The sequence below is a fragment of the Drosophila miranda genome, chromosome 4 (genome assembly GCF_003369915.1).
Source record: "Drosophila miranda strain MSH22 chromosome 4, D.miranda_PacBio2.1, whole genome shotgun sequence".
Lineage (NCBI taxonomy): Eukaryota > Metazoa > Arthropoda > Insecta > Diptera > Drosophilidae > Drosophila > Drosophila miranda.
In genome coordinates, this window is record NC_046677.1 from 27630234 (window position 1) to 27652566 (window position 22333).

The window sequence follows — 22333 nt, forward strand, 5'->3', positions numbered from 1 at the left end:
TTCATATATAGGTATGTACATATGTTTAAATGAAATCACCGGCAAACAACTCCAAGCGCCTTTCGTACTGCTACTGCGTATCATTCGCATTTTGAAAACTCTTTGGATATGGCCGATAATCAAGAAGCGTGTGCTGGAAAGATTCTGAGAATCGCTGGAGCCGTCATCCTGCCCAATCTGGGCGGCATTGTCAACGGTCAGCTGACCCGGAGGAATCTCACCAATTGGTATGCAAACCTGAAGTTTCCGTCGTTTAAGCCGCCCAACTGGGTGTTTGCCCCTATGTGGACATCGCTGTACGCTGGCATGGGCTACGGCTCCTACCTGGTGTGGCGCGACGGCGGCGGATTTGGAGGCGAGGAGGCACGTCTGCCCCTGATTGCCTATGGCACCCAGTTAGCCCTGAACTGGGCCTGGACGCCGATCTTCTTTGGCCAGCACAACATCAAGGGCGTAAGTGTCATCATAATTATCATTTGAAGCTCTTTTATCGCTAATCCATTTCATGCTTCAGGGGCTTATTGATATCATCGCTCTGACGACGACTGCCAGCGCTTGCGGTGTTCTCTTCTACCGTGTCAACAAGGTCGCCGGATTGCTCTTCGTCCCTTATGTGGCCTGGCTGGGGTTCGCCACGGCTCTGAACTACGCCATGTGGAAGCTCAATCCCCAGAAGCAGGCGGCGGAGGAGGAGAAGCCCTCGACCAGTCATGCCAAGCCGAACTAGGCGTGGGGTGGAGGCTGCAATTGATTGTATTTTGTGATTGTAATTGTTTTTATTGAAAATGTAATTGCACAAAAATAAATGAAATATCGATAACTGATAACTGTTCTAATCGTGTCCGAAAAATGCGCGGTGCGGTAAATTCAAAATGCAAGGTAGCCGATTGAAAAAAAGCGAAAATTTTGCACTAATTGGAGCCTCCTGGTGCGGGAGCTGCTGCAGACGGAGCGGGCGGGGTTCCGGCCTTCGGGGTGGCAGTTTTCGGTGATGCGGCTGCCTTTGGAGGTGGCGTGGCCTTCGCGGAGGGGGCATTCGTTGGTTTCTGTTGCTGAGCTGTTTGCTTGGGAGGCGACGCCTTGCTACCTTTGCCCTGCTGCTGCTGCTGTTGGCTGGGCGGACTGGCAGTCTTCGGGGCCGCAGGCTTCCCGGGGGTCTGTGCTGGTTTGGGTGCTACCGTGGGCTTGGGAGCTGCCTGTTTTTGTTGCTGCTGCTGTTGTGGTTTGTTTCCTGTTGCCTGTTTCTGACCTTGGACCTGTGGCTGGCCAGGCTTGGCTGCTTGCTGTTTTGGCTTTTGGGTCGCTTCCTGCTTCTTCCCATTGGCTGGTGCTGCTGCTGCTGCCTGCTGCTTCTGTGGCGGAGTAACTGCAGCCGGCGATGGGGGTGTGACTGTTGCCGGCGAAGGGGGAGTAACTGCTAATGCCGATGGTGGAGCTGACGAAGGGGTCGATGGCGGAGTAGCTGGAACCATCGGCGACGGCGCCTCTGGTGACGGAGGAGCTACTGCAGGAGCAGCTGACGGCGGGGCAGCCACCGCAGTTTGTGGTGCAGGAGATGCCACATCTGGTTTGTTTAAAGCAGATACCTTCTGCTCAGCGGGTGGTGTCACCTGTTTGGCTGGTGGCGGTGTCTTTTGCTTGGGTGAGGCTGCCTTTGGAGCATCCTTTGATTGCTCTAGTTTCTTCTCTGGAGCCGCTATCGGCTGTGCAATGGCGGCTGCTGGTTGTGCAGCTGCAGATGGCTCGGCTGCTTTGACCACATCCGATGCAGACTTTGCTTCTGCGGGAGGGGTCACTTGTTTTGCTGGCGGCGGCGTCTTTTGCACCTGTGGCGGTGTGGCCTGTTTGGGCTTCTCCGGTGCACTCTTTGGTGGACTGGCCTGCTTTTGCTTTTCGGGTGTACCCTTTGGTGCAGTTTCGGGGGTCTTGGGTTTCTCCGGTGCGCTCTTCTGAGGACTGGCCTGCTTAACCTCTGGCTTCTTGTCGATGTCGGCAGTTGTAACAGGCGGAGCTATAGTCGGTTCCACTTTGACTGGCACAGGAACTGCCACTGCCTGCTGCAATGGAGCAGGAGCAGGAGCAGGCTCGCTCTTCTGCGGCTCTTTGTTTTCCTCGACCTTTGGAGCGGCGGCTGCTTCGACTGCAGGGTCCACTTGCTTTGGCGGCTCGGCGGCTACAATCTGGGCCAAAGTTTGGACAGCGGGTGGTGTCTGTGCCTTGGCAGGAGCCTCTGTTGGAGTCGGCTTTGGTGGTGGCGCGGTGGCCGGTTTGGCTTCAACTTTCTGCTCCGTTGGCTCCACCTTTTGCTCCGTCTGCTTGGGCTGCTCAATCTTTGGTTCAGTTGGCTTTAGTTGATCAATTTTCTGTTCCACTATTGGCTTCGGGGGCTCCTGTTTTGGAGCTGAGACCTCTACAGGCTGAGATGTATCCTTCGAAGGAGCAGCTGCTGTCTGGGGCTTAGCTTCCGCTTTGTTCTTGTTGGGTTTCTCTTTGTTAGCCGGTGGCTCCTTCTTCTTTACATCTTTATCCTGTGGCTGGGCCTTCGTTGGTGTCTTCTTGTTGTCTTGTTTTTCTTTGGCTTTGGGAGCCTCCGCTGGTTTCTGTTGCTTCTGATCCTGCTTCTTGCGATCCTCTTTCTTGGGCTGCTGCTGTTGCTTGGCCTCCTCTTTGTCCTTTGGTTTGTGCTCTAGTGCTGGTTTCTTCGCCTGCTCCTCCTGCTTGGTGGCTTCAACCTTGGCCACTTCGTCAAAGTCTTCAACGAGCATGGGCACATCATCATCCTCTTCAGCGGTGCTGGGTTTTTCTCCTGCAGCTGCAGCTGCCTCTGGCTTGGCATTATTCGACATGGCATTGGCATACATACGCAATTGGACGACCGTCTCCTGGCCCAGTTGCGGGAGAATGTCTGGCAGCATCTCCACAACCTTCCTGTTCTCGCCATGGCCCGTTACAGCGAAAGTGTTGGCCGAGAGGGAAGCCTGGGCCTTGGGATTATTGAAGTGAATCACGGTCAGGTCGTCCTTGATGATGTTGACCTCCTCGATGCCGGGTATGGTGCTCACCGAGAGCTTCTTCAGCGAGCTCTGCAGCTTCTTGTCATCGGTGGCCGCTGTCTGGTGCATGACCTTCTTCTTACGGCGGGGCGTGCCCTTTCCACCTATGCGCACCTGGGCCTGCAGGCGCTTCAGTTTCTCCACATTCATGGCGATATAGGTATATTACTGCTGGATGAGAGAGGCAAACGGGTTTCACATTTTGGGATATATATATTACATAAAATGGCGAAGAACATACCTCAGATAGGACCAAAAATACAGAGACGATGTGCAACTCCACGGGCAAAATCACGAATGCAGCAGCCAGGCAGCCAGAAGAGCCAACCGAAACGAACGCAGCAGCAGAAGCAGCAACAGCGCCAGTAGCAGCGGCAGCGCTGCTTTTATTAATATCTGCGCAAGATTCGCAGCAGTCTCGTCTTTTCTTTTCTTTTTTTTTTGCATATTTGTTTTTCGCAAGAGGAAAACAAGAAAAATGTACCCCCAAAATGTATAAATAGCTCCACCATTTCCTCCACACACACTGTGGCCTGTGGCCGATGTTTATGCGGGAAATACTCGGCGTGAGGCTGCCAAAGCGGCTGTTGAACTGTGCATGGGATGGGATGGGATGGGATGGGATGGGATGGGATGGGATGGGATAGATGGGATGCTTCGGGATGGGACACTCCCCGAGTGCGGGTCGAAAATAGACGGCGAACTTCTGTCACTTGCTGTAAGCACACTCTCTTTCTCACTGACGTAGGCACAATCTGTCAGTCGCATGCGGCGCGCAATGGTGAGGAAATTGAAGTCTACACAAATTAAAGGCTCATGATGACGATTCTTGTATTCATCTATTAGTATTCACAACTCATACAATTTCTGGTGTGTTATAGTAGGGAATTATATCAAATTTTAGTGGCAACTAAAGTGGCGACATCGGCCAACATGGACAGTTTTATGGATTTACAATCTTCGTATACTTGTTGGTGAATATCCTTTTCCTCCTGGACGATTTTAGCCACAGAAGCATAGTGGTTCCCCTCTGCCTCTACCTTGGCCAGCGTGATCAGGTTCTGAAATCATATGGAATTGCCTAAGACATACGAATAGTAGGGATGATCAGACGCTCACCTCGCGAAAGCGCAATTTTAGAAGCTCCAGCTCGTTGTTCTTTTTCTCCTCTTCAAGAGGGGTGGGTTGGGGCTCCAGGTGAAAGTCCTCTACCTGCAGCACATGCGGCGGAATGCGAAAGTATTTCTTGTCCAGCAATCGGAGGGATTGCATGTTCTTTTTGGTAGCGGCCTCCACGCGACTGATCACTGCATCCTTCTGCGCGCCTAGCAGTGCCGAGGTGGCCGGCGTTTCAATCTTCTGAATGGCGTTTTCAATAGCCTTGCTAATGAGGTTATGCACCAAGTGCTCGCCTGTTTTGGAGGGTAAGGAAAGTCCTGAGACGCCAAACACAACTTGCATCAAAAAGTGTCACTTACGTTCTGACGATATCTGTTCAGCGGTAAAGTTAAAGAACTTTAGATCGTAGGCACTCTGGTAGAAATTCATTTTAACAGATTTGTAATGAGATTCGACTTTAATTGGATAAACAATTAAAGAATCAAGCAACTTTTTCTTCTTCTAAGCAAATTTTCGCGCAAACACAAATTAGTGGGACCGGAGGTCCGAATAACAAAAATCCTCTCTAGAAAAAGTATTTTTGAGCAGAAAATACCAGAAAGCAACAAGAACGGTATACCACATGGTCACACCACGTGCCGGTTTATTGTTTTTAGTAGGCAGGTGAATTTTATTTATTTTGTTTTGACATGTTGTTTCGAAGATATCTCCTGCCCGCTGCCGCCAAATTCATTCGTACTAAACACTACCAGCACATCGAGCTGCATCCAGAGATAAAGTATGCCCTGCGACATGACCAGCCAGTCGTGGCTTTGGAGTCGACGATCATAACACATGGAATGCCGATGCCAGAAAATGTTACAACGGCTCTGCAGGTGGAGGAACAGGTGCGCCAACACGGCGCTATTCCCGCCACGATCGGCATCATTGATGGCTGCATCAAGGTGGGCCTGACCGGGGAGGAGCTGACGTCACTGGCCAAGAAGCCGCGGAATGAGGTGATCAAGTGCTCTCGCCGCGACCTGCCCTACGTCGTGGCTAGGGGACAAAGCGGCGGCACAACTGTAGCCGCCACGATGATTGTCGCTCATCGCGTGGGCATCAAGGTGTTTGCCACCGGCGGCATTGGCGGCGTCCATCGTGAGGGTCACGTCTCTATGGATGTCTCAGCGGACTTGACCGAACTGGGGCGCACTCCTGTGGCCGTGGTCTGCAGCGGCGTCAAGTCTATACTGGACATTCCGCGCACCCTCGAGTACCTGGAGACACAAGGCGTGTGTGTGGCCAGCTTCGACAGTCCAGGCGGCGTCTTTCCGGACTTTTACACCCGCGACAGTGGCTGCAAGGCTGCCTACAATCTGTCCACACCGCAGGAGGCCGCTGATCTGCTCCGCTCCTGGCGGGAGCTCAAACTCCAGTCGGGGGTGCTCATCGGAGTGCCCATTCCCGAGGAATTTGCGGCTGACAAAGCCAAGATGGAGGCTGCTATCAAGGCAGCTGGCGTTCAGGCCTTGGCCCAGGGCGTGACAGGCAAGGAGGTGACGCCCTTCCTGCTTTCGGCCATAGCAAACATCACCCAGGGCAGCAGTCTCCAGGCGAACATCGCTCTGATCAAGAACAACGCCAAGGTGGCGGCCCAGATTGCTGCAGCTTTGGCCGGGGCTCCAGCCACGAGGCAGAGTGAGAACAATGGAGAAAGCCCAGAGAAACCCCTCGTTGTGGGCGCCTCCATCCTGGACCTCTCCTTCACGGTGGACGATCAGAAGCGGGATATGCAACTGGATGGAGCCACCTACTCAGCGGTGGCCAAGCAGGCGGCTGGAGGCGTCGGACGCAACATAGCCGAGGGCATATACAAGCTCTACGGCGATGTGAATCTGATATCTGCCGTGGGAAAGGACCAGATGGGCCAGACTCTGCTCCAACTGATGCCCAAGGCCCTTCAGCGGAGCATGATCCAGGACGAGAGCCAGGCCACCTCCCTCTGCTCCCTGATCTTCGACAAGTTTGGCGACTGCAAACTGATTCTGGGCAACATGGAGATCCACCAGTGCTCCATCACGCCAGAAACACTTCGGGCGCACCGGCATCTCTTCCGCGACGCCCCGCTGGTCATCATGGACAGCAACATTTCGGAGCAAGCCATGGAGTGCACGCTGCAGCAGGCGCAACGCTACCAGTTGCCGGTGTTCTTTGAGCCCACCGACATGTTCATTGCCGGCAAGCCCTTCCACCTCCCACCTGACCTCACGCAGCACATTCGCCTGATCAAGCCCAATCTCCAGGAGCTGAAGACCATTGTGGAGGCAATCACTGGGCAAACGGTCGACTGGCAGCCCAACACCAAGGTGGAGCGTGTCCAGCTGCTCCAGCAGACCAAGGACCTCCTGAAAAAGATTGAATCACGTTTCAACTGCATCATTGCCACTTTGGGGGATCATGGCGTGCTGCTCAGCTTTCGGGCGGACGCCGCCAACGATGCGAGCTGCCTGCTCGATGGTACGACGTCTGAGGTGCCACCACACACCACCCGTTTCTATGCCGCACCCATAGTGCCCAACATTGTGAATGTGTCGGGAGCTGGGGACAGCTTCTGTGCCGGCTTCATTACTGCCCTGTTGCAGGGACGCATCCTGGACGAGTGCGTCGCCGCTGGCTTTGTGGCGGCCGAACGAGCCCTTCAATCCGAGTCGGCAGTGCCAGCGACGTACTTTAGCAATGCGGTTGCCTTCGAGGATCGCTACAAGCAGACCCTGAAGACGCTGCAGCAGCAGAGCATTTAGAGTGCGTTTACATAGCTTTTACTCAGGACCTTAGCTTTATTTTCCCCAAATAGTTTCTTAAAGTGTATAACAGACGATGCGGCTAATAGGCCCATCTGCAAGATACAATTAAAAAGAATTGTTAATGTTTATAATCCTCAAATTGGTTTGATTCTCAGACTTACAGTTTTATCACCTTGTCCTTGCCGCCAGAGGCCACGCGAGAGCCATCGGGTGCCCAGTCCACGCCGAATACCTCGTCAGCATGTCCAGGCAGCTCCTGCGCCAGCTTTTTCGATTGCACACTCCAAACTAAAATAAATAAAAGGTTAATTCCAAATCCAAGTCACTCCAAGGGATGCCCTACCCTTTAGTGTGGAATCTCTGCTGCCGGAGCAAATAAGACGGGAGTCTGCTGACCAGGCAATCGTGTAGACGGCCTGCACATGACCGCGGAATGTGGCCATATACTGGCCATCTGAAGCACGCCACAGGCGCACCGACTTGTCGAAGGAGGCGGAGGCAATCAGCTTCACATCCGGCGAGTACTTTACATCATTGACCACATTCTGGTGGCCAGTCATGCGCTCCACGCACTTGTTTGTGTTGTTGCGCCACAGATAGAGGGTGTTGTCATCCGAGCAAGACACCAGGGACTCCACTTCATCGGGACACACAGCCTGGTAGCGTTGCAGGGCCGAGGCCTGGAGCTCTTCAACTGTAAATGAAAAAGAATGTCATAAAAACTGATGCAGAAACCAATCAAAAAGGATATCCTTACGGGTCATGCTCAGGTAGGACTTGGTGCGATCCTTGACCGGGTGGAAGGGTCCCGTGCGCAGCACGTAGTCCGTGCTAAGGGCAATGTTGTTCACCCAATGGGCATGGCCGGTGAATGTGCGGCACAAGATGCCGTCAGCAGCGCGCCACATCTTGATGGTGCGATCCTTGGACGAGGTGTAGATGAGGCCAGCCCCTCCCCAGCGTACGGCAGTCACGGCATTCGTGTGTCCTGCAATGTTAAGCAGACAGGAGCCCAGTTTCACATCCCAGATGCGACAGTCGCCGTCGCTGCTGGCGGATGCGAGCTTCCGGCATTCGGGATTCTGATGGAATGGCTCCCAGCATAGGCAATTGATGTGCTTCTTGTGGCCTGTGAGCGTGCGTCCAACCTGCTGGCCCGTCTCCGGGTCCCAGATGATGACTTTGCCCGCCTTGCAGGCACTGGCCAGTCGCTTGCCATCCGGCGCCCAGGCCACGCACAGAACCCACTGCTTGTGGCCCGTGCAGGTGAAATGCGGCGTCTCTGTAGTCAGATCCCACAGGCGGACTGTGGTGTCACCACTGCCGCTGGCCAGATGGGCCCCATTGGGACTGAAGTTGAGGGAGACCACTGCCTCGGCATGTCCGGGCATGGAGCTGGTGCATCTGGTGACTGGACGAACCTTGAACACGGCCTGTGGCTGGTAGACAATGTCGATCACGTTCTCTGTGTCCACTGAGCCCAGGTCGAGTGTGTCCTCGAGGCTCTTCTTGATCTCATCCTCGCCCACAAAGAACAGATACGGTGTAGCCTCCTCGTTCTTCAGCAGCGCATTGCAGATGAGACCCAATTGTTGCGTGGTTATGCCCGCTGGCAGGTCTATGGGCGGCCCTGCCTCCTCTCCTGTGTCGGATATCAGGCGTGCCTGTATCGTCTGTGGAGTGGCCTCCACTACCGCGTCCGTTTCCACGCCCATTTTTGGTTTTTTGGCAAACATCTTCCGCGTAAATTACGAATAACAACAATACAACACGTGCCGCGGCCTAGTGTGGCAAAACGTAAAAACGTGGAAAAATACTGCAAAAAAATACTAAAACTATCGATTCATCGTCAAGTGCAACCCCTCTGGATTGGAAAAATGTATCAGTCCATCTCTAACAAGAATTTTCATGTACGCGTCTTCACAATTCGTTGATAAAAATGGAAAATATTCCGCGAACACATGAAGGTGAGCCAAATAAACCAACTAATTAGCTATCCTTCAGGTCGTAGCAGATCGGAACACTAAAATCCTGCGTGCGGAGCCCCTAAAACGACCCAGACAAGTGCACCCGGTTTGGTTGGCCTGCTCTCCCCGCACGAAAATCAATTATTTCATCAACGTTTGTGACCCATTTCAGACATCGAGGCGCAAATCTCTGTTATCCAGGAGAAGAAGACGGAGCTGGCCAAGACCACAGCGGCAGCAGAGGGAGTGGGATTGTTGGACAGCGGCGGCTTCTTCGACACCGATTTGTACGATGAGGAGGCCGCTAAGGGCAAGGGCCGCTATGAGGGTTACAACACATCGATCGCGGCCAATGACGAGGGCGATGAGGATGAGGACGATGGCTTCCCAGTGCCCCAGAAGCGCACCACATACACCGCCCCCATCTCGGTGCTGAAGGATGTCACCCAGGGCAAGGAGGATGTGGATCCGTTGGCGGACCGACGGCGTCCGACCATTGCTGATCGCGAGGATGAGTACAGGCAGAAGAGGCGTCGCATTATCATCTCGCCAGAGCGCGCCGATCCCTTTGCCGACGGCGGCAAGACCCCCGATGTGGGCTCCCGGACATACACAGACATCATGCGGGAGCAGATGCTCAAGAGCGAGGAGACCGAGTTGCGGCGCCGCATCATGGAGAAATCCAAGGACGGAACTCTGGTGAAATCTTCATCCGCATCAGCGTCATCTTCGAATGGCGACAGCTCCTCCAAAGATAGCAGCTCCCGCAAGCGAGGCCGCTGGGATCAGACGGTCAGCGAAAGCTTCATACCAGCCAAAGTGGCGGCCACACCAAGCAGTGCAGCCACGCCGACCTGGGAAGATGTGAGTATACATCCTGAATCCCTTTAGAGCACTTTCTAATCTCTGTTTCCTGCAGAAAACACCCGGAGATCATCGATGGGATGAGACACCTGGCCATAAGGGCAGCGAGACGCCCGGAGCCACACCGGGACTGGGCACACGGATCTGGGATGCCACTCCGGCTCATGCCATGACACCGGGACATGAGACCCCTGGGCACGAGAAGTCGGCGCGACGCAACCGCTGGGACGAGACGCCAAAGACAGAGCGCGAGACTCCGGGCCACAGTGGCTGGGCCGAGACCCCCAAGCCAGATCGCACGGGCAGCGGGGCCGGCGGTGAGAGCATCTCCATCGAGTCCACTCCGGGGGCCTCCAAGCGTCGCTCCAGATGGGACGAGACCCCGTCGAATGCCACGCCCGCTATAACACCGACGAATGCCAGCGCCATGACACCGAATATGACGCCCAGCATGACTCCGCATGCCACTCCGGGCCATGCCACACCGATGCTCACCCCTGGCGGCAGCACTCCCGTGGGAGTCAAAGCCATGGCCATGGCCACGCCCACACCAGGTGCATTGGCCGCCATGACGCCCGAGCAGCTGCAGGCCTACCGCTGGGAGAAGGAGATCGACGAGCGGAACAGACCGTACACCGACGAGGAGCTCGACCAGATGTTCCCGCCCGGCTACAAGATTCTGCCTCCACCCGCGGGCTATGTGCCAGTGCGAACGCCCGGGCGAAAACTGATGGCCACACCCACGCCCATCGCTGGCACCCCGGCGGGCTTCTTCATCCAGGTGGAGGACAAGAATGCCAAATTCATGGATAACCAGCCAAAGGGGCAGAATCTGCCCTTCATGAAGCCAGAGGATGCACAGTATTTTGACAAGCTGCTGGTGGACGTCAACGAGGACTCACTGTCGCCCGAGGAGTTGAAGGAGCGCAAGATCATGAAACTGCTGCTGACTATCAAGAACGGATCGCCGCCCATGCGCAAGTCCGCCCTGCGTCAGATCACGGACAAGGCGCGGGAGTTCGGTGCGGGGCCGCTCTTCAATCAGATCTTGCCGCTGCTCATGTCCCCCACGCTGGAGGATCAGGAGCGTCATTTGCTCGTGAAAGTGATTGATCGCGTGCTCTACAAGCTGGACGACTTGGTGCGTCCCTATGTACACAAGATCCTGGTCGTGATTGAACCCCTGCTGATCGACGAGGATCACTATGCCCGCATTGAGGGCCGAGAGATCATCTCCAATCTGGCCAAGGCCGCCGGCCTGGCAACCATGATCTCCACGATGCGTCCGGACATTGACAATATCGACGAGTACGTGCGGAATACGACAGCTCGTGCCTTCGCGGTGGTGGCCTCGGCTCTGGGTATTCCCTCGCTGCTGCCCTTCTTGAAGGCCGTTTGCAAGTCCAAAAAGTCCTGGCAGGCCCGTCACACGGGCATCAAGATTGTCCAGCAGATTGCAATCCTCATGGGCTGCGCCATTCTGCCGCATCTGAAGGCTCTGGTGGAGATCATCGAGCACGGGCTGGTGGATGAGCAGCAGAAGGTGCGCACCATCACGGCTCTGGCCATTGCGGCTCTCGCAGAGGCTGCCACGCCCTATGGCATTGAGTCGTTCGATTCGGTGCTGAAGCCCCTGTGGAAGGGCATCCGCACGCATCGCGGCAAGGGACTGGCCGCCTTCCTGAAGGCCATTGGCTACCTGATTCCCCTGATGGACGCCGAATACGCCAACTACTACACGCGCGAGGTGATGCTGATCCTCATTCGAGAGTTCCAATCGCCCGACGAGGAGATGAAGAAGATTGTCCTCAAAGTGGTGAAGCAGTGTTGCGCCACCGACGGCGTGGAGCCGCAGTACATCAAGGAGGAGATCCTTCCGCACTTCTTCAAGTTCTTCTGGAATCATCGCATGGCCCTGGACAGACGCAACTACCGCCAGCTAGTGGACACCACCGTCGAGATAGCCAACAAGGTGGGGGCCTCGGAGATCATCAATCGAGTGGTGGACGACCTGAAGGACGAGAACGAGCAGTACCGCAAAATGGTGATGGAAACGGTGGAGAAGATCATGGGCAACCTGGGGGCAGCCGACATCGACTCACGCCTCGAGGAGCAGCTCATCGACGGCATCCTGTACGCCTTCCAGGAGCAGACCACCGAGGATGTGGTCATGCTGAATGGCTTCGGCACCATCGTCAATCAGTTGGGGAAGCGCGTGAAGCCATATCTGCCGCAGATTTGCGGCACCATCCTGTGGCGGCTGAACAACAAGTCCGCGAAGGTGCGACAGCAGGCGGCGGATCTCATCTCGAGGATCGCAGTCGTGATGAAGACCTGCCAGGAGGAAAAGCTGATGGGCCATCTCGGTGTCGTTCTCTACGAGTATCTGGGCGAGGAGTATCCCGAGGTGCTGGGCAGCATCCTGGGGGCCCTCAAGGCCATTGTGAATGTCATTGGCATGACCAAGATGACGCCGCCCATCAAAGATCTCCTGCCCCGCCTCACCCCCATCCTGAAGAACCGACACGAGAAAGTGCAGGAGAACTGCATCGACCTCGTGGGACGCATTGCCGATCGCGGACCCGAGTACGTTTCTGCCCGCGAGTGGATGCGCATCTGTTTCGAGCTCCTGGAGCTGCTCAAGGCCCACAAGAAGGCCATCCGACGAGCCACAGTCAACACTTTCGGATACATTGCCAAGGCCATCGGCCCCCACGATGTCCTGGCCACGCTTCTGAACAATCTGAAGGTGCAGGAGCGCCAGAACCGTGTCTGCACCACCGTGGCCATTGCCATTGTGGCCGAGACCTGTCGCCCCTTCACTGTCCTGCCCGCTTTGATGAACGAGTACCGGGTGCCCGAGCTGAATGTACAGAACGGTGTGCTCAAGTCGCTGGCCTTCCTCTTCGAGTACATCGGGGAGATGGGCAAGGACTACATATACGCCGTCTGTCCCCTGCTGGAGGATGCCCTAATGGACCGCGATCTGGTGCATCGGCAGACGGCCTGCTCGGCCATCAAGCATATGTCCCTTGGAGTCTATGGCTTTGGCTGCGAGGACGCCCTCACGCATCTGCTAAACTATGTGTGGCCCAATATCTTCGAGACGTCACCGCATCTGGTGCAGGCTTTCATGGACTCCGTGGACGGACTGAGGGTCTCCCTGGGCTCCATCAAGATACTGCAGTACACGCTCCAGGGGCTCTTCCATCCCGCCCGCAAGGTACGCGATGTCTACTGGAAGATCTACAATTCGCTGTACATCGGGGGGCAGGATGCTCTCATTGCGGGCTATCCGCGGATCACCAACGATCCAAAGAACCAGTACGAGCGATACGAAATGGACTATATGCTCTAAGGGATCCCCGGGGAATCGGAATCAAGCACTAGCACTAGGATTGGAAGACACACAAAAAATATACACAAATTGTAAAAAACCAGGTTTTATTCTACCCATTCCCTTCTTTAGGGTCCTACTGTGGACTAATCTTTTGGCCTACGCAATAATACAAATGTGTGGAGTACTTGGAGTAGTTGGAGTGGCTGCTCCTTGGTCTTGGCTATCGGTAGAGTATGGATCGGACCACCTCGATGAGGCTCTGCAGTCCGAACATGTAGTTCTCATCGGGTTGGCCATCCTCCGCAGGATAGACATGAGCAAAGTCAATCATGCGCACGCGTATCCACTCGGAGGGATCTTCAGAGCATTGATGATGTTGATGGTGGCCATTGAGCAGAGGCGAGGGCGGTGGCTGGGACTGGGAGCTGAGTCGGGCATAGTCGTAACAGATGAGCAGGGAGCTGGCGTAGAAGTGGAGTAGTCGCTGGCGTTTGAACCAGGCGAGGATCTCCTGCAGTTGTCGCAGCACTTCCCTGAGCAGGATCTCGGAACCGGCGGCTCGTGTCTTCGAGTCGCTGGTGCTGGCATTGAAAAAGATGCCCATGGTCTGCCTGAAGCCAGCAACATTCAAGCTCTTGCCGTAATCCTTGCCGTGACGCAGCACCACAGTCTTGCCGGGCTCTTCCGCGGGGAGGTAGACCAGGAAACCGGGCAAGCAGAGGCCAAGCTTCTGCTTGCATATCACATACTTTTGCTCCTCCACCTGGCGCTTGTGCGGCGAGGACATGGGGTCCCAGGTGCGGCGTCCCATCTTCACGTCCATGACACACGGCTGCTGCATGCCGCTCGTGAGGTCTTCCAGCCTGACAAATGTGTGCTCGCGCTGATTCACAACCAGTTTGAGATGGCCGTAAAACCGCGGGACGTGACGACTGAGGGCGGCAAGGTCATTATCACCTGGCGCTTTCGCTTCGGCCATGGCTCCCGCCGCCGTCGACGCTACCGACGCCGAAGCCAATGACTCATAAAAGTTCAGTTCGCGCACTTCACACTCGGGCTTTCCCAACGGCTTTAGCACGCATCCCGCGACGGAGTCCTGCAGGAGGCCCACGGCGGCGTCATTGGTCGCCTCGAATGTGTGCCCGGCCACCTGTGTGGCAAACTGTCGGAATCCCACGGGCAGCGCTGGGCTGGGCATGTGCACTGCTTTCTGATCGTTTCTGGCCATGTTTTGTGAGGTGTATGGTCGTCTGTCCAGGCGGTGGGTGGCAGACAAAAGCAACAGCAGCAGCAAACAGAATGTTGAGAAATTTTGCGCAGAAAATGGTTGCGCGGTTAACGCTGAATGGGTGATGGCGCTTTGGCTTGTTTTCAGTGAGATTTGGCTTTTGTCAGCAAGAAACGGCTTGCGTTACAAATTATGAATTAATAACCATCCAGATCCCTGGGGTTTATATGCACAACTCCCACTAAATATTTATGCAACAGCTCCATTTGTTACATGAGGAGTAAATTGCATTCATTTTAAATAAATATCTAGCAATTTTTCAGCGTAATGATGATTTTATGAATTCCAGCACTGTTGCACGATTGCAGTGTTGCCAAACAACCAAATAGCTAGGGTTGTAAAACTCACGCGTCTTCTAATTTGTTGCTGATGCTTTGGGAGTGGTTTTGTTTGTCAATTATTCATCTTTATTTACCGCATTTGTTATCTGCTGCTGCTGTCCACTGAGACTGCGATTGAACAACGACCCACGATGAAATCCTGGGAGATTGCTGTGCTAGCACTAGCTGCTGTTTATCTATGCACGCAAGGTGGGTCTCAACTCTGTATGCTAGAGATTTACGGGCCACACCTCAATAATACTTTATAATCTCCCCGATATCTAGTGAGTTTTGTGGCCGGCCTGGAGTGCTATGTGTGCTCCAACCAGACGGGCAATACGGAAAAGTGCCTCAACACGATCAAGACCTGCGAGCCCTTTGAGAATGTCTGTGGTACGGAGATCCGCTGGGGCAGCCAACCCTACTTCTCCGAAGGCGCTCTCAAGCAGTACTACGTGTCCAAGCGCTGCATGACCAAGGAGCAGTGCCAGTCCAAGCGGAAGCGCTATATGCAGCTCTACTGCACCCACATCTGGTACGAGGATTGGGCCTGCAACGAGTGTTGCCCAGGCGATCGCTGCAACTATTTTGTGATTGTGAGTGGCCCTTTCGGAAGGGGTTTAGTAGTACCTCCAACTTACCAATCTTTCTTGCAGAGTGGTGCTCCTGCTGGACAACGCCAGGCCGCAGGTCTTACCCTGCTGATGACGCTGCTGGGTGTGGGCTCTTGGCTCATTCCACGCTCTTAGCCATACAGGGAATCTCTCTCAACCCACATTCCAATTGTTCCAACCTCCATACGTTAGAACTCCAGGTAGAACTGTAACCGTTTGCCGTCCATTTTTCTACTAGTTTGTAAAAGTGCCTTGACTCAACGGGGAATCGATTTTCCCATCGAATATTTTACACATTTTATACAAAAAACCTTTCGTTCTTATCGAGTTGCACTTGGTAGGAGTCGAAATACGTATAAATTTTATCAAGATAAACAAGAAAAGTGAGAATAAGCTCAAAGAACAGAGAACCATGGCTCCGTAAAGTATTTTACAAAGTTCAAAGGGACCTAATCTTTAACACATCCTTTTCTAATTTCTACATTCCCACAATCCTCATGTATTCTGAGGTGTTTTTTACGATTTCTGATACACTTTTTATTAGCCTATATCATATGTACACGAGACAGACACTAGAGTATTTTAGATAATCCATTCTTAGAACCCGAGAAAATGCCTTATTTTTAGATGATAGCTATAAAAATCTGATCCCCTTCGAATCTCCAACCGCAATAAAGACAGTTTGGCGTCTTTTTGGCGCTTTAATTAATATACGACTATTTCACATCTACAGCCCGTCATTTACTTGGCACAGAAGCAACCGGCGGTGACGGTGACCGTCTTAAACTGCCACAGCTGGGCCGCTGTCATTTCCTTGTTCAGCCAGGAGGCAGCACGATCGGGCACCGAGCCTTGGGCCAGCACCTTCACCTTGTACTCGAGAGGCCTGCAGTTGGAGCCGTGTGTGCACTTGGCGCCCTGGGCGGGACGGGACTCGCACACGGCGTTCATCAGATAGCGCGGAAAGTGAAGGTTGCCCAGGTCGAGGAGTTCGTTCTAGAGGAAGGACGAACAGAGACTGTGACTATCCGCTGGAGGATTGGGGATCTTAACAAACCGTAACTTTGCAATCGCATCCGGCAGAGTGGACGTCGTTGCGCTTGGTGGCCAGCAGATCCTCGTAGAAATCGTTGTAGTACATCACCGGCAGCTGCAGCTGGTGGGGCATGGCCACCGAAGTCTCTGTGGGATGTGGCGTGCTCTGGCCGAATCCGAAAAGAGCGCTGAGCATCTTGGAAGTACTGCGGTCCGGCTGCTCTTGCTCTTGCTCCTGCTCCTCCATCTCCTCGTAGCCTCCTCCGTCGCTGGGGTAGACTCCTCGACTGCCTCCTACTGCTCCTTTACTGGCCAGGCAAAGCAGCGCCAGCGCCGCTATCGAAACGGGGAACTGGGAAAGGGGAAACCAAGGAATAACCCCTTAAGCAGTGCTGCTTCAGCTGAGAGATGTCTCCCTGGACTCACCCAGACCATCCTCCTGGATCCGTGCCTGTGCAGAGCTTAACTCCTTGTGCGGCTCCCAGCAAGGAATCCCGGCTCTTTTATATGCGCGAATTTTCCCACTGGACAATGGAGAATAGCCGGCTCTCGGATTACCTTTTGTGTATGTGTGGCGCAAGAGAGGCATCCATTATGGGCCGTCACCTGGATGGCGAAACAATGACCACACAACTGTTGACACTATAACAATGGGCTGGAGGCGGACTGGACTCGAGAGTGGTCACTGGGGTAGGTGGCTGGGGGATGGGGTTGAATCCTTTGGCTATTTATACTCCACTGCCTTTCAGTGGGGAAAATGGCTTTAAGGCCTCAAGTGGTGTGGCGTGGGAGCGTGGAGTGGGGCCAAAAGAAGCCCACTGACCCAGACATATGTACATATGCCAGGCAAAAGGTCGGTGGTCGGCGCTACTCCTCCACCCACCACTTGTCGCCGTGAGAGTGCAGGGGTGGCTTCAAATCGACTGCGAAATATGAGTGGGGGTGCGGCTAGTTTTCGGCTGGATTTCCCTGGGAATTTTTCATTCAAATTGTGGAGGATTTTTCTACCACTGAATAACCCCTGACATCGTACAACGATTCAGCTTTCTGCGCTTCAAGTTTCCTCGTCTCATTGCCCTACAGACCATAGAAAAACTCATAGTCCCTAAGCCTAGAAATACGCCTTTCATGCAAACGATTTTACTCCTATCCGGAATGCGAATGGGTTCCATTTCATATGAATTTGGTTTTCCCTTAATCTCAAGAAAATTTCTTCTGATTGGAGATCCTGAACAATGCCTTTGGTTCCGCTTGTGTCGTCATCATCAGATATGAGCTCACTCTCTCTCTCTCTGCACTGTCGTCTATCTCTCCCCTTCTCACAATGGTCAGTCCAGGTGCAGGCTCGGCTAGAGTGACTTCTGTTGGGGACTACGGGTGCCACGGGTCAGACAATGCCACAGTCCGCGTGGGGCGTAGGGTGCACAAGCGAACGGGCCCCCACTTTTAGGGCTTCTCCACCGACGGGCAGCACGCATTGGACTCCGGCAATCCTACTCAGTTGAATGCGCGTCGTCGTGGAAAGAACGTCGCTCGCCCTACAGTTTGACACGCACACACACAGTTTTAGAGCCGCGTTCTCTCAAACTGTAGCAGTGGAGGAGCTGCAGGCAGCAGCAGCATCCGTTCTTCGTGGATTATTCTTGAGCTTTTTTCGATTGGGATATCTTCGTAGAGATATATCTTTGGATATCTCTCTTGTTGATGTTGTTGTTGTTGTACAGTTTTCCGCTGCGGAATTTGTTGGGGCGGAAAAGCGAGAGGTGGCAAAAGGTAGCAGGAAGCCCTCAAAGTGTCGACGAAAATCGTTAAAAAATAGAAAAACACACATTGCGACTATGTCAACCCTCGCTTGAAGACCGATCCGATCCGACCCAGCGGACAGGCACAATAGAAGGAAGGAGCGAAGGGAGAGGACGAACCACGGCAGACACTAGTAGACTCCACATCCCGAACCCACTCAGGATTCGCATGGACAAAGGCACAATGAAGCGCAAGCAGAGGAGATACAGGTAGGCACTCTCTACACTCCATCCTCCAGGGAATCTACTACAGAGACTCTCTTCTAACTCTCGCTTGTTTCTCCATAGAACCACCTTCAATACGCTGCAACTGCAGGAGCTGGAGCGGGCCTTCCAGCGCACCCACTACCCGGATGTCTTCTTTCGGGAGGAGCTGGCCGTGCGCATTGATCTGACGGAGGCTCGGGTCCAGGTGTGGTTCCAGAACCGCAGAGCCAAGTGGCGCAAACAGGAGAAGATTGGCGGCAGCATGGGGGACTACAAAGAAGGAGCTCTGGATCTGGATGTGGCCTACGATGATAGTGCGGCGGTTCTGGGTCAATTGGATAGTGCATTGGGTAGGCATCCATCAGTTCCATTGATTCTGCTCAAGCTCGCTAGCTATTAATGTCCTCAATCCAATGTCAATAGGTGCTGGCGGTACCCTGCTGCCGGACACCCCGCCGCAGTCATCCAATTCGCTGGACAACGAACTGAAGGCGCCCTATGGAACTGGGGCCCTGTCGCCGTCACGGCTCTCGCCCAACATCTTCCTCAACCTGAATATCGATCACCTGGGCCTGGAACGGGGTGGCAGTGGCCTGTCCATGGAGTGGTCCACCTATCCGCCGCAGCAGCAGACGGAACCGCATCCGCACTCGCAGATGGAGTCCGAGCAGCAGCATCAGCACCCGCCTCAGCAGCATCATCATCATCATAATCATCATCAGCATGAGCACCAACAGCCACAGCAGCAGGAGCAGGACCACCATGAGGGACTGGAGTTTGCTGCCTGCTCCCTGGACCTGGACATGGCTGATGGGTCCTCCGCCTACGACGAGATGAAGTTCCTCAGCGTGGACCAGTTCACCATCGACAGCTTCAAGGCGGACTGCATCCTCAGCATGGAGCAGTCGCCGCTTCCGCTCCCGCAGATCGCTCCCTACGTGAGTCACGCTCCGTCCCACCTCAGCTCCAATGGCGACTCCAATGGCCTCCAATCGCTCTGCCTGGACGGGATTGGGTCGAGTAGTGGCCTCGGCATGGCCTCGTTCGGCGGTGGCCTCTCCTGTTCGCTGCTCTCCCACCAATTGAGTGACGGGGATCATTCAAAGGGATCATCGCCCCCCTCCCTGCTGGTGCTGGACAAGACGCTGCCCTCGCTGAGCATTGGAGTGGAGGGCATAGCCGACCTGGTCGAGCAGCTGCATCATCATCATCACCAGCATCAGCATCACCATCATCATCAGCATGAGGCGGGGGCCAGCGATATCCTGTGAATCCAATTTAGGCGAATCAAATGCATAGTTAAACTAATCTTGAACCCAATCTTAATGTTAATTTTAATTGATGTTGCTATGATGATCCAGGATTGCGGAGGAGAGAGTGGAGTGGACAGAAGCCAGTTCTAGTTATAGTTATATTCTTGTTTTCTAGTCAATGTTCTAGTCGAATAAGTCGATATCTAAGTTCAAGACCCAACACAAGGTGGAGGTACACTCACAAAGATGATTATAGAATACCTTTTTGGATGGAACTTTTGTAGCAAACCACAATATTTTTACCAATGTTTAGGGAACTTTTTCGAGTTGATGTACACTGCTTATCGCCTTTGTTCCCCGTCCCTGGTTGCACCCTGATATATAAAAGAACAGAACATGAAATATTTCGAGACGAGTCGAGTCGAGAGTCCTTGACTACCTTTTCGGGGGCAGGTCTATGGAAGCTTCTATGGATTCCCCTACATGTGGCACATGAGGCATGAGTGTGTGGTGCGTAACAAAGGAACACACCCACCCCGACTCCTCTCCTTATTTGTGGCTCGGATTAGAGGCAAACTAATTGTGCGATTTGAATGGATTTCGGGTTTCACTGCTGTTTGTTCGGCAATAACATTTGCTTTGCTTTTTAACAATTGCTGTACCTCTCTGGCTGCGCCACCTCCTCTGTGCAATCCCTGCTGCACAGCCAATACTCTGTTGCCTGTAATTTCCACTTACCATTATTAGTGGGGCTCCTCATCCTCTGCCCTACTGCAGGACCTAAGCAGTCTTAGCTGTGGGAGGAGACCCTGACCCTCCTCTCTGGAGCCTCGTCTGTGTTGCTGGCCACGGCTTTGTGTAGCAAAGCTTACGGGGACGAAAGCTGTCAGGGGGAGGATAGCTGTAGGAGGGCTGGCAGAGCGAAAAACATTGCAAGGGGCGTTTCTATATTTACATTGAATATGACGCACTTTTGGGACAATCCGCGCGACTCTTTTTTAGGTTCTGGATACCCCGATTTCTTGGAAGAAGAAACTAAGGAATGCTCCTTAGGGAGCCATTAAATACAGTGATCCGGCTACGACATGGCTCAATCGATTCGGCTATTGGTGCTGTTCAGGAATATATATACTAGATGGGGTCGGAAACGCTTCCTTCTGAGTGTTACACGCATTTACCTCCAGGACTATGCCAATATATTCCTACAATTTTTAATTTGTTTTACATTTTTCGCAATAATTGAAGCGCGGCATGAAGTCACTAACTCTTGAGATGTGCAGCATACTCTATGGGGTCTTTATTAACTAGAAACCATTCCCGTTAATGGTAAATCTGGAAGAGATTTAATCAAGTTATGGTCCTTTGAACGCCTAACACTCTTCCGGCGGACTCTTCGGACTGCATCCTGCTCGAGGCAGAGCTCACAGGCGAAGAGCACTACGGAAAGCTGCAGGAGCAGGGTGTGCACAGGTGGGCCGCGGCTCAGCTGGCTTAACACCTTGGCAAGCTCCTTGTGGATTTGCAGAGGCCAAGGGCCACCTAATGCTGCTGCCTCTGCGTGGGCCCATCCACATCCGTATCCTCCTGTGCTCCTGCCGCAGTGCTGTCAGCCATTTTGCGATGACAATGAGCTAATTGACGTCTGAGGTGGATGCCCCAGCGGGTGGACTGGCCGCAAAGATACCACGCCCCAGACACTGGTCCGAAAAAAGTTCATTATTCCCGGACAGGGGTTGAAATCCGGCATCCGTCTGGTTGCCATTGGATAATCCTCACGTTATGAGGAGGACGCACCGAAGCGCAGAGGATACTTTTTTGGTATTCCTGCATTCCAAGGGGCTGTCACCCATTCCCATTACCAACCAGCCCGCTCCTGCTCCTTCTGCTTGTCCTGTCACATTTAAAATTAATCGAAAATCTTTTCTTCGGTATTATTTCGAGCACTCGACCCCGGGGTACTGTGTGCGCAAGGACCACAAACTTTAATCGATAGTCAAATAAGGGAAGACAGGAGAGAGCGGAGAGCGGAGAGCAGAGAAGGGCAGAGCACGGAACATGTGTGTGCGTACGTTCGGCATGAGGACACGGCGTCCTTCCTGCTCCTTGCTCGGCTTTTGTGCTGTAATTTCTCTAACGTTTGTTTATATTTTATATCGAATGCGCCCCGGGCCGCATAAACGCAATAATCGCACATTTTATGGATTAAACTCACCTGCTCCGCCTGCTAATCTACCGACCAGACCAGGTCCTGCCCTCGGGGCCAATAGCATGGGTCAACCTGCCAGTCGGATGGTCTTTGATCTGAGTGATGAGGTGTCGAGTACCCTGGAAACCGTTGCCCTATTACCAAGGATTAGGATTTCTTAACTAGGAGAATGTACTGCTCTACTATTTACTGAAGGATCTGTGGCATGTATGCATATTGCATGTGCTTAATATGCTACATCCATCCTTTCATACTGCCACAAAATAATTAACTTTTGTTCGTTTTAAATACAAAAATTCGAAATATTCCAACCGAACTAATCCTGAAACCTTTCCTTTTGAAATCCTTGTGTATAACGACCTATAAAATATCGAATATTGCTCAAATGTTCCTTATAATTCCACATTTATCCCCAATCCATTCCCCAAAAGCATTTCACATTAGTCATGGGTGGAAGGAGGGAGGGAGGGTTCATGCAG

General features: G+C 53.4%; 10 protein-coding genes across 12 annotated transcripts; 5 read left to right on the plus strand and 5 right to left on the minus strand.

Moving 5' to 3' along the window:
- Nucleotides 1-37: 37 nt before the first annotated feature.
- On the plus strand, nucleotides 38-820 carry LOC108163402 (translocator protein). The gene is made up of 2 exons (XM_017298666.2): nucleotides 38-453; nucleotides 515-820. The coding sequence occupies exons 1-2, from the start codon at nucleotides 109-111 to the stop codon at nucleotides 725-727; spliced, it is 558 nt and encodes a 185-aa protein (XP_017154155.1). The 5' UTR covers nucleotides 38-108; the 3' UTR covers nucleotides 728-820.
- Nucleotides 326-3481, minus strand: LOC108163401 (vegetative cell wall protein gp1). Of its 2 annotated transcripts, none has more exons than XM_017298664.2 (2): nucleotides 3295-3481; nucleotides 326-3221 (listed from the first exon to the last, which is right to left on the minus strand). In XM_017298664.2, the coding sequence occupies exon 2, from the start codon at nucleotides 3201-3203 to the stop codon at nucleotides 912-914; it is 2292 nt and encodes a 763-aa protein (XP_017154153.1). In that variant the 5' UTR covers nucleotides 3204-3221; nucleotides 3295-3481; the 3' UTR covers nucleotides 326-911. The 2 variants fall into 2 exon arrangements, with proteins under 2 accessions (XP_017154153.1, XP_017154152.1); XM_017298663.2 differs by having other exon boundaries at nucleotides 326-3224.
- A 378-nt stretch (nucleotides 3482-3859) lies between these two features.
- Nucleotides 3860-4710, minus strand: LOC108163403. Its single transcript, XM_017298667.2, has 3 exons — nucleotides 4532-4710; nucleotides 4173-4465; nucleotides 3860-4114 (listed from the first exon to the last, which is right to left on the minus strand). Exons 1-3 carry the CDS (start codon nucleotides 4599-4601, stop codon nucleotides 3947-3949), a joined length of 531 nt encoding a protein of 176 aa, XP_017154156.1. The 5' UTR covers nucleotides 4602-4710; the 3' UTR covers nucleotides 3860-3946.
- Nucleotides 4711-4798: 88 nt separating this feature from the next.
- Nucleotides 4799-7091, plus strand: LOC108163562 (pseudouridine-metabolizing bifunctional protein C1861.05). The gene has a single exon (XM_017298926.2). The coding sequence runs from the start codon at nucleotides 4862-4864 to the stop codon at nucleotides 6953-6955; it is 2094 nt and encodes a 697-aa protein (XP_017154415.1). The 5' UTR covers nucleotides 4799-4861; the 3' UTR covers nucleotides 6956-7091.
- Nucleotides 6968-8755, minus strand: LOC108163563 (protein Notchless). Its single transcript, XM_017298927.2, has 4 exons — nucleotides 7716-8755; nucleotides 7302-7652; nucleotides 7120-7246; nucleotides 6968-7050 (listed from the first exon to the last, which is right to left on the minus strand). The coding sequence occupies exons 1-4, from the start codon at nucleotides 8692-8694 to the stop codon at nucleotides 7038-7040; spliced, it is 1470 nt and encodes a 489-aa protein (XP_017154416.1). The 5' UTR covers nucleotides 8695-8755; the 3' UTR covers nucleotides 6968-7037.
- An 81-nt stretch (nucleotides 8756-8836) lies between these two features.
- Nucleotides 8837-13226, plus strand: LOC108162763 (splicing factor 3B subunit 1). The gene is made up of 3 exons (XM_017297650.2): nucleotides 8837-8925; nucleotides 9098-9789; nucleotides 9845-13226. The coding sequence occupies exons 1-3, from the start codon at nucleotides 8898-8900 to the stop codon at nucleotides 13145-13147; spliced, it is 4023 nt and encodes a 1340-aa protein (XP_017153139.1). The 5' UTR covers nucleotides 8837-8897; the 3' UTR covers nucleotides 13148-13226.
- On the minus strand, nucleotides 13209-14492 carry LOC108162765 (inositol polyphosphate multikinase). The gene has a single exon (XM_017297652.2). It carries the CDS (start codon nucleotides 14355-14357, stop codon nucleotides 13350-13352), a length of 1008 nt encoding a protein of 335 aa, XP_017153141.1. The 5' UTR covers nucleotides 14358-14492; the 3' UTR covers nucleotides 13209-13349.
- Nucleotides 14493-14746: 254 nt separating this feature from the next.
- LOC108162768 lies at nucleotides 14747-16056 on the plus strand. Its single transcript, XM_017297655.2, has 3 exons — nucleotides 14747-14947; nucleotides 15023-15333; nucleotides 15394-16056. The coding sequence occupies exons 1-3, from the start codon at nucleotides 14890-14892 to the stop codon at nucleotides 15484-15486; spliced, it is 462 nt and encodes a 153-aa protein (XP_017153144.1). The 5' UTR covers nucleotides 14747-14889; the 3' UTR covers nucleotides 15487-16056.
- On the minus strand, nucleotides 16039-16917 carry LOC108162766. Of its 2 annotated transcripts, none has more exons than XM_017297654.2 (3): nucleotides 16813-16917; nucleotides 16415-16738; nucleotides 16039-16347 (listed from the first exon to the last, which is right to left on the minus strand). In XM_017297654.2, the coding sequence occupies exons 1-3, from the start codon at nucleotides 16819-16821 to the stop codon at nucleotides 16093-16095; spliced, it is 588 nt and encodes a 195-aa protein (XP_017153143.1). In that variant the 5' UTR covers nucleotides 16822-16917; the 3' UTR covers nucleotides 16039-16092. The 2 variants fall into 2 exon arrangements, with proteins under 2 accessions (XP_017153143.1, XP_017153142.1); XM_017297653.2 differs by having other exon boundaries at nucleotides 16409-16738.
- Nucleotides 16918-16990: 73 nt separating this feature from the next.
- Nucleotides 16991-19923, plus strand: LOC108162764 (homeobox protein orthopedia). The gene is made up of 3 exons (XM_017297651.2): nucleotides 16991-18398; nucleotides 18477-18745; nucleotides 18819-19923. Exons 1-3 carry the CDS (start codon nucleotides 18358-18360, stop codon nucleotides 19664-19666), a joined length of 1158 nt encoding a protein of 385 aa, XP_017153140.1. The 5' UTR covers nucleotides 16991-18357; the 3' UTR covers nucleotides 19667-19923.
- Nucleotides 19924-22333: the final 2410 nt, after the last annotated feature.

Excerpts from the sequence above, each read along its gene's own strand:
- LOC108162765 (XM_017297652.2), bottom strand. The coding sequence starts at position 14,357 with ATGGCCAGAAACGATCAGAAAGCAGTGCACATGCCCAGCCCAGCGCTG.
- LOC108163403 (XM_017298667.2), bottom strand. The coding sequence starts at position 4,601 with ATGAATTTCTACCAGAGTGCCTACGATCTAAAGTTCTTTAACTTTACC. Across the intron at positions 4,466-4,531 it reads TGAACAGATATCGTCAGAAC|GCGAGCACTTGGTGCATAAC; the intron begins GTAAGTGACACT and ends CCTCCAAAACAG. Across the intron at positions 4,115-4,172 it reads TAAAATTGCGCTTTCGCGAG|AACCTGATCACGCTGGCCAA; the intron begins GTGAGCGTCTGA and ends ATATGATTTCAG.
- LOC108163562 (XM_017298926.2), top strand. The coding sequence starts at position 4,862 with ATGTTGTTTCGAAGATATCTCCTGCCCGCTGCCGCCAAATTCATTCGT.
- LOC108163402 (XM_017298666.2), top strand. The coding sequence starts at position 109 with ATGGCCGATAATCAAGAAGCGTGTGCTGGAAAGATTCTGAGAATCGCT. Across the intron at positions 454-514 it reads GCCAGCACAACATCAAGGGC|GGGCTTATTGATATCATCGC; the intron begins GTAAGTGTCATC and ends TTCATGCTTCAG.
- LOC108162766 (XM_017297653.2), bottom strand. Across the intron at positions 16,348-16,408 it reads GATGCGATTGCAAAGTTACG|AACGAACTCCTCGACCTGGG; the intron begins GTTTGTTAAGAT and ends TCCTTCCTCTAG.
- LOC108162764 (XM_017297651.2), top strand. The coding sequence starts at position 18,358 with ATGGACAAAGGCACAATGAAGCGCAAGCAGAGGAGATACAG. Across the intron at positions 18,399-18,476 it reads CGCAAGCAGAGGAGATACAG|AACCACCTTCAATACGCTGC; the intron begins GTAGGCACTCTC and ends GTTTCTCCATAG. Across the intron at positions 18,746-18,818 it reads TCAATTGGATAGTGCATTGG|GTGCTGGCGGTACCCTGCTG; the intron begins GTAGGCATCCAT and ends CAATGTCAATAG.
- LOC108162768 (XM_017297655.2), top strand. The coding sequence starts at position 14,890 with ATGAAATCCTGGGAGATTGCTGTGCTAGCACTAGCTGCTGTTTATCTA. Across the intron at positions 14,948-15,022 it reads TGTTTATCTATGCACGCAAG|TGAGTTTTGTGGCCGGCCTG; the intron begins GTGGGTCTCAAC and ends CCCGATATCTAG. Across the intron at positions 15,334-15,393 it reads GCTGCAACTATTTTGTGATT|AGTGGTGCTCCTGCTGGACA; the intron begins GTGAGTGGCCCT and ends TCTTTCTTGCAG.
- LOC108163401 (XM_017298664.2), bottom strand. The coding sequence starts at position 3,203 with ATGAATGTGGAGAAACTGAAGCGCCTGCAGGCCCAGGTGCGCATAGGT.
- LOC108162763 (XM_017297650.2), top strand. The coding sequence starts at position 8,898 with ATGGAAAATATTCCGCGAACACATGAAG. Across the intron at positions 8,926-9,097 it reads TATTCCGCGAACACATGAAG|ACATCGAGGCGCAAATCTCT; the intron begins GTGAGCCAAATA and ends GACCCATTTCAG. Across the intron at positions 9,790-9,844 it reads CCACGCCGACCTGGGAAGAT|AAAACACCCGGAGATCATCG; the intron begins GTGAGTATACAT and ends TGTTTCCTGCAG.
- LOC108163563 (XM_017298927.2), bottom strand. The coding sequence starts at position 8,694 with ATGTTTGCCAAAAAACCAAAAATGGGCGTGGAAACGGACGCGGTAGTG. Across the intron at positions 7,653-7,715 it reads GTCCTACCTGAGCATGACCC|TTGAAGAGCTCCAGGCCTCG; the intron begins GTAAGGATATCC and ends TTTCATTTACAG. Across the intron at positions 7,247-7,301 it reads CAGAGATTCCACACTAAAGG|TTTGGAGTGTGCAATCGAAA; the intron begins GTAGGGCATCCC and ends TATTTATTTTAG.